This window comes from Aphanomyces astaci, assembly GCF_000520075.1.
Source record: "Aphanomyces astaci strain APO3 unplaced genomic scaffold supercont1.20, whole genome shotgun sequence".
Taxonomy (NCBI): domain Eukaryota; phylum Oomycota; class Saprolegniomycetes; order Saprolegniales; family Verrucalvaceae; genus Aphanomyces; species Aphanomyces astaci.
Genome location: NW_009798283.1, coordinates 330,290 through 337,877, shown reverse-complemented (window position 1 = coordinate 337,877; position 7,588 = coordinate 330,290). Strand labels below are relative to the sequence as shown.

The following is a 7,588-nucleotide window of genomic DNA, read 5'->3' as shown; positions in this document are numbered from 1 at the left end:
GATTTTGCGAGTGGCACGCATGATCGTAGACTTCATTGTTGTTACTGATCTCAAGAATATCACCAAAAAACGAAATGGCACTTAGTCAAGGCTTACAACATTATGCAAGACGTGCTTATAGCTGGCGCCTTGATCATTCGTCACAAGGTCTAGTCACGCACTGACTGAGGTCTACTGGGTTTTGCAACGTGGCAACTTGGTGCAATCAAAAATGGGTGCATTTTAGGATTTTATTCTACTGTTGTGCACTGAATTTGTGGAATTCTGTCTAAGTTTTAGTCAAATGTAACGAGTTTTATTCACACATCATAGAATTACCTTACAAAGTAATGCAATTAGGTAAGAAATCGGATTTCTTCAATATTGACCATTGGAAATACCTCGATCTCTTTTTGGAAAGGGTCACTACACTACAAAAACATCTTACTTTTTTGGCGAACTATGGGGTATTTGTCAGTTTGAATGCACTCTATTTGAATGATGAGAATATGAAAAACTACTTTGTGTATAGTCAGTCATTCAGTCTCTGGATTAGAGGTCTAATGACTAATTTCCCGGCAGCAACCGTGGTACAGGCTGCTGTGGGGGAATTTTGAATTACGGACCAACGTCCAGATAAATAAATCCGGTTAACTTCATAGATGAGTCCGTTGCCTGAGCCAACGGGTTGTGTGCTGGCTCACTACTCGAAATGACGTCTTCCGCTCGCATCAAGTGTATGGTTGAAGGATGCGGGTATATTACGTGGTACTCTAACTTTTCTAACCACGTGAAGGCCCACCATCCCGACATACCCCCTCATCGCTATATCCGACAAAAGTGGGGGTACACTGTTGACGACAATGACGACGCAATAGTGACGGCACGTTCAACAAAGTCGAACAACATACAACCAAAGTGGACTATAGATCGGGTCTGAGAACAGTGACGCTGACGAAGAAGCCCTCGTAGATTGAGTCAAGCATACAAACTCGACCAATAAAGCCATACTGCGACTACTGCTGTATATGAGCCGAAACAGCGGAGTCGATCCATCCATGATTTTGGCACCAATGTTTGATCGTATTGTAAAAACGAGTTCGAAAGACCATTCCGACGTTCCAGCGTCTCCATCCTCGCCACCGTCCAGCCCGCGACCAATCATTACTCGGGATGACTACTCGACTACTCGGCCGCGCCAACGAACTCTCAGGCTACGTCAACCGGCGCTCCTCCAGTGCCCACTGTTCCCCATCTCCAGCGTCAATTGTTCAGTCTTCATCGCAAGTGGTTTCACCTCCAGTGTTGCCGGATTCCACGGTTTCTCGCGAGGCGCGAAAGACCCGCCGTATTTTTGCTCTTGTGCGGAACTTGTCTTAAGGTTTTGTTGAAAAGTTCTACGTGTTGTGTAGCTTTGTTAAATTCTTTGACTACAAGTTCTGCAATTATTAGAATCTAACTTATTACCTATGTGAAGATAAGTACCATGTGCAACTTCAATATCTAGCTAAGCATTTTCCAAATTTCTTATACTAACAGTCCGCGAGACCATCGAGGGCACCAGTGATGTATCTCTCGATTGGCTGGCCAATTCATGCGAAATATTTTGCGTTATAGTCGTCGAAATATCCCCAATAAAACAATGCCACCCGTATCCTCTAAAACAGGATATATTGCACAACAGCATGAACAATAAATTCGTTACATTGTAAACGATCCCATCAAAAACTAATATGCTGTGAAATTTGATCTTTACAAAGTCCATATTATTTTGATTTGGACGAGCCAGTCAAACCTCCATGCCTTCATCATCGTGATACGGATAAAATACCGAAAAATCGACAACATCCCTACAAAAAGCTCTCAAAATATCTAAATTTGCTCTAACTTTTGCAATTCATGTCCAATTTCGATGAAATTACCGCCAAAATCACCGTAATGATTAGCTGCAGCGATTCCCACTCGAAAAATTGAGCGTGTAATCCCCAAAAATCCAAATCGACACCATGGTCGCGGCCACAATACAGCGTATGAAGGACTTCGTTAAGCAGCACCGTCAGCGCAGTCTCACGTACGACGAGAGGCTTGACATTCTGTGGCTTCAAGCTACTCTGTGGGAAGACAACACTGTAGATGTCGCTGGCACTATAGCCCGGCTGCTTGGTCGAAGTACACGTACTGTTAAAGCGGTTCTAGCTGAGTACATGCAAACAGGAGATGTCACAGTCGCGATGCTACCATCGAACACGACAACTCATCATTCACGCGTACGAAACACACGTGTAGTTCGAGACCTTGTGCAGACTTTTGTCCGCGATAAATCTGTCACTAGCACGCCCACTGTGGCGAAGGACGTTCTCGCCTTGCTGCGAGATGCCCACGTGGTCACCGTTGCCGATGGAGCCAAAGACCACGCCGCTTGTCTGCGCGCCGTTCAGCGCTTCTTGGACAAGCAAGGCAAATTTGACTGATGAGCAGCGGGTTTCATTGTATCAAGATCTACTGGAGAAATCCTTACACGGCAAGCTCAGTCGCGACACCATGGATGCGGTTTGCTCCACGTATGACGTCAATCCTACGACGGTCTGGCGAATCTTCAAACGAGGGCAAGCGACGAAGGCTGCAAGTGGCGTCGCCAATGTGGCCACACGGATCAAAGGCAACACCGGACGGCGACCAACATTTTCCCCTGACGAGGTGGAACAGCGTGTCAAGTGCATTCCACTACACAAACGGCAGACGTACCGATCCCTCGCAGCAGCGACAGGACTGTTCGTGTTCGTCCTCTGGACCTACGTCAGGAAGAAATGGATGACATGCCGATCAAGTTGGACACGTCCCTACTTGAAGGATAGCCAGAAAGCCGCTCGTCTTGACTTCTATAATGCCTTCACAACAGGTAGCAATAACATTGAAGACATGTTAAACATGGTTCATGTTGATGAAAAGTGGTTTTATCTTACCAAACTGCGCCGTCGCTTTCTTCTGTGGCACGACGAGAAGATCATGCCACGACACCTACAGTCCAAGTCACACATCACCAAGGTCATGTTTCTCGTTGCGGTTGCGCGGCCGCGAGAAGATTGGGATGATGAGATTAGTTGCTGGAAAATCGTGGAACGGGGGCCGGCGCAGCGGAGCAGCCACAACCGACCTGCCGGAACAGAAGTGTTGAAGACTGTGACTGTGACGAAGGACGTTTACCGCAAACTGCTCGTGGACTTTGTTGTGCCTGCCATCAAGGACAAGTGGAAGTGGCCAGCCGACGATGCAAGACGATCTATCGTCATACAACAAGACAATGCGCGCGGCGCCCGCACATCACAGCTGACGATGCTGCTTTTGTTGCTGCACCCCAAGATGGAGACTGGGACATTCAGATCAAGAACCAACCAGCGCAGTCACCGGATATGAATGTCCTAGATCTGGGATTTTTCAACTCCATTCAAGCGCTGCAGCAAGCCCTGGAATGTCAGACGATGGACGAGCTCATTGATGCTGTGAAGGAAGCGTGAAATTGGACAAGACGTTCAAGACTCTCCAGCGTGTTATGCACGTTATCATCGATGCCAAAGGGGACAATCGGTACAAGATGCCGCGGAGCAAGGTGGCGGATGAAGACGAAGTGGCACTTGCACGGATGACTTCGAGACTTGAGGAAGAAGATAGATTAGAAGAAGTGTCAAACCTGCTCAGCGATATGGGTGTTTACTGTTAATTCTATTAAATTAAGATTCCTATTACTTGCACTTTGTATAGGTACGAATGTCTGCTTGCAATCGTGAAGTTAACCGGATTTATTTATCCGGACGTTGATCCGATATTCAAAATTCCCCCACAGCAGCCCCGTTAAAGTCAATTGCAGCTGTACCACGGTAGCTGCCGGGGAATTAGTCCTGTACAATAGACAGATTTCGCAAACGTCAGTTCTATTTTATCCGCGACCTATCCTCTCAAATTCGATAAGGATAGAACTGAACCTGTTATAATGAATTAAAGCCGCTGTAAATTTTGCCAATTTTGCAGCGGATCAAGGGGTGTGTACAGCGATTGTCAAAAATATATTTAAATATATTTACCGGTGGAGTTATTTATTGTTTATTTATTGTGGTTTCTGACAGAATAAAAATAACTATTGCAATATATTTTGCTTGGCCAATATCTATTACACTACCCATTGATTCGCCAATAACTATTGCACTAAATTTTGATTGGCCAATAACTATTGCAATAATATTCCAAAGGGCAATAACTATTGCAATAACTAATGATTAGCCAATAAATATTGCAATATTTTTTGATTGGTCAATAAATACTTGCACTCAAATTTTGTTGTCTATATCCCAGAGTTTTTTTGCCTTGACTTGAAAGTGCTTCTTTTTGGACACCTTCGCTTCGGCTTTCTTTGCCTTCTTCGTCGTTTCTTGTGGAGATAGCCATTCTGTCTCGTCCTCATCGCTGTCCGAGTCGACCTCGCGGCATGTTATCATGTCCTGTATAATACGAGGACGGTATCTGCAATCAATCTCGAGGCTGTAACCCATTTTTGGAAATGAAATAGCTGAATATCTGTGCATCCTACAGCAATATCTGTAGGATGCACAGATATTCAGCTATTTATAAGTCACATTTTTGCACTGATATTCTGTATGCATAAGGCATATGTTCATGTATTGCTAAGATTCGACTCGGTGGATATATATTCGCTGCACACAAAATGGGCCGCAGTACCTCTTCAAAATTATGCGTATCCACGATTTCTAGAGGGATGGGGTTGATCATTTCATTCTACACCAACTCTGACAGTACCATTGGTTAAAATTGTGCAAACACTTTGGCAAACAATTTACGAGCCCAAATGTTGCCTTTCAATTGGTTAACAGAATCTACGATCGGGGGGGCGAAGAAAACGTCCACGATTTCGTTCGTGGTCCAAGACTCACGCGCGGGCTGGGGTCGAAGGACTTGCTGACGTGTTCCAGTCAGTTGGTATTTGTGTTGCGTGATGTTGCGAGCTCTTTTGAGTCCCCAATGCGATAATAGATGGGAACATGTGAGCCAGCCAAAGAATTGACCAGCCATATTGTAGGGTGCTCATAAATTGCCCAATCTGGGTTATTGGATTCGGAAAACCAATATTATTTCAATATTTCTTGGGGCCCAATAAAATAACAGCAATAATTCTCTGGAAACCAATAACTATGGCAATATTACTTGGGGTTCAATAAAATAACTGCAATAATTCTGGGGAAAACAATAACTATTGCAATATATTTCACTCTTTCAATAAATAGTTTTATTGTTCAGGCACAATATAATAAAATATTTATTGCAATATATTTAAATAATTGTTTTCACAATATATTTATGACAATCGCTGGGTGTGTACAGGTTTTTGCTATACTCGGTTTTCACTGGCTAACGTCGTATGTGGATTTCAACCAATCCGAGCACGTCGTGGCCGGCTAAGTCCGCCTAACAGTAAGATAGTGGTACTATTAATGTGTAGTTAACTGAAGTCGCGACAAATGCACGGCAAGGTGATCATGAATTTTGAAGTACTTACTAGTACGCGGGGCGAATTCCTGATACCGTCGCAACTTTCAGGTCGGTCTCGTCGCGTTTGCGCTTCTTGTTACGTCCAGTCCGTTGTAGCCCAAGCACGCATCAAACGACTCGGTCACGTAGCGTTCGGATGGACGGTCGTGGTCGTGGGGCTTGGCACCAGTTTCGGCTTCGAAAATGTCCTCCATTCGGCTCATCACGGGATCGTCCCGCGCACCAAAATGCGGAGGCTGCGTGCCTAACGCGGTGCTAGATTCTGGCAATCTCGAAGCGATGCGACTGGCGTACTGGTCCCCCGCAGGCGCGTAATGAATGTAACAATCCAGCACGTCTCCTAGGGACCACCCGGCGCGAGTTGTTAACACACCGATCTAAAGTCCCGTGGTGCAGCCTGACGTTTTGAACGTCGCGGTGCCCTTTCGGATCGAGTGTGTTGCCACGTTAGGGAGTCCTTCGACGCCATCCAACGCAACCAGCATTTGTTGGTGAAACCAAGTCGCCGTTGGACGTTGCCGTCGTTATCATCGCCGCTGTCGCGCTTCCATTCGGTGCGAGACCTGGTGTCGATGCGGCGTCGCCAAGTTCAACGTGTTGCGGTTCAACACACCTTGGCTGCGGCCGTGGGCCATGACCCATTGAACGATGGTTCGGATTTGCGTCGTATAACATCGATTGGTCGACTCAGTGCGAGGGTTGTTTTTCGCGCCCTCGATGGTTGTAGTCGACCGCTCGCGGCTTGGTGGCATGTGTGGTGGTGTTGAAAACCAACAATATACTTACTTGGAAGTACGACGCAAGGCCATTCCCTCGTTCGTAAACGTCGTCGTCGTCTCCCACGCATATACATATACTAGTACTGTACTTCCATACAGTAGTAATCATGACAGGGCAGGTGTCTCACACATACACACAACAGCATCGGCCCACGCGATTCGTCCGTAAATCGAACCATCTCGACGTGCCATTGGCTCCCTTCGCGTGCACGAAAGGGCAATACCAGGCCTCACAAATTTGCGCTTATGCATAAACTACATAAACTAAGCTAATTTATGCATACTACCAGCGTTGGATTATGCAATTGGCAATAACACTTCAATTATCATATGATATGGTTGCGCTTTTATTTCATTAACAGTCCCCGACTTTACAATCTTTCTGGCAAAATAACGCGCTCATTGGCATCTTTGAAGTATCCCATTTGAGGATCGACAAGTCATATTCGACTGAGGTAGTGTAGATGGTCGCTAGTCCACCGCAGAACGCGCACAGACGCAGCCATTAACGAGGGGCGACGTCCCAGGGCGTCATCGAAAGTGGTGCTATTGTCGTGTTCGTCAAGAGTGCGGCGCAGGACGGGGTCGTTGTTGTAGGCGGTGACCAGCTGGCTATGATTTTCCTCGACCTGGTCGATATCGACATCAGACCAGAAGCGAAGAATGCGCTCACGACGCGGGTCCAGCACATCACGAACGAAGTGGGCCGGCCGAAGTCCAACGAGTTGACCAGGTAAATTTGGAAGTACATCCTGCTCCCGCGGCAGGCTGCTGTCGTACCCTGCAGCTTGATCACCAGAGTCTCCGCTAGGCCACGATTTGCTTAAGGACGGCAGCTTTGTCGGCAACATCCAAACACAGTAAGCAGTTCCGGGCCATTAAGCGCGTGAACGGCTTGAAGTACTTGACGTCGATGCGACTTTTGAGCTTCCGGGATCCTTCCTCCGTGATCTCCACCTTGTCGCGGCCCTCAAAAGTGCTGAAGTTGCACCGCACCATCGGGTTGCCGTCCTGGTCCCTCGAGACAATATCGAGACCGAACTCCAACAGTGCTTAGACTGGAATGGAGTGGTGCACGGCGGCATTGGGCTCGTTTGAGTCAGTAAGAAGAGCATCCCCACTCGTGGCGCTAAAACTCCAAAACTGTATTTTTTCAGTCAGATTTTAGCGTTTAATTCTCCCACCGCGGCACTCTAAATTCTAGCGTCGACGCTATCCGGCGCGCTAACAGTAAAGTCAGATTATTCGTCAGATTTGACCGATTGGTTAGA

The 7,588-nt window shown here is 46.6% G+C and overlaps 5 protein-coding genes across 5 annotated transcripts; 3 read left to right on the top strand and 2 right to left on the bottom strand.

Moving 5' to 3' along the window:
- Nucleotides 1-1,985: 1,985 nt before the first annotated feature.
- Nucleotides 1,986-2,450, top strand: H257_08774 (hypothetical protein; the record flags this gene model as incomplete). Its single annotated transcript, XM_009834813.1, has 2 exons — nt 1,986-2,148; nt 2,266-2,450. The coding sequence occupies 2 exons, from the start codon at nt 1,986-1,988 to the stop codon at nt 2,448-2,450; spliced, it is 348 nt and encodes a 115-aa protein (XP_009833115.1).
- A 70-nt stretch (nt 2,451-2,520) lies between these two features.
- H257_08773 (hypothetical protein) lies at nt 2,521-3,494 on the top strand (the record flags this gene model as incomplete). Its single annotated transcript, XM_009834812.1, has 2 exons — nt 2,521-3,379; nt 3,403-3,494. The coding sequence occupies 2 exons, from the start codon at nt 2,521-2,523 to the stop codon at nt 3,492-3,494; spliced, it is 951 nt and encodes a 316-aa protein (XP_009833114.1).
- Nucleotides 3,495-3,529: 35 nt separating this feature from the next.
- Nucleotides 3,530-5,019, top strand: H257_08772 (hypothetical protein; the record flags this gene model as incomplete). Its single annotated transcript, XM_009834811.1, has 2 exons — nt 3,530-3,685; nt 4,786-5,019. 2 exons carry the CDS (start codon nt 3,530-3,532, stop codon nt 5,017-5,019), a joined length of 390 nt encoding a protein of 129 aa, XP_009833113.1.
- A 563-nt stretch (nt 5,020-5,582) lies between these two features.
- Nucleotides 5,583-6,290, bottom strand: H257_08771 (hypothetical protein; the record flags this gene model as incomplete). Its single annotated transcript, XM_009834810.1, has 2 exons — nt 5,583-5,915; nt 6,102-6,290. The coding sequence occupies 2 exons, from the start codon at nt 6,288-6,290 to the stop codon at nt 5,583-5,585; spliced, it is 522 nt and encodes a 173-aa protein (XP_009833112.1).
- Nucleotides 6,291-6,757: 467 nt separating this feature from the next.
- H257_08770 (hypothetical protein) lies at nt 6,758-7,316 on the bottom strand (the record flags this gene model as incomplete). The annotated part of the gene is made up of 2 exons (XM_009834809.1): nt 6,758-7,124; nt 7,177-7,316. The coding sequence occupies 2 exons, from the start codon at nt 7,314-7,316 to the stop codon at nt 6,758-6,760; spliced, it is 507 nt and encodes a 168-aa protein (XP_009833111.1).
- Nucleotides 7,317-7,588: the final 272 nt, after the last annotated feature.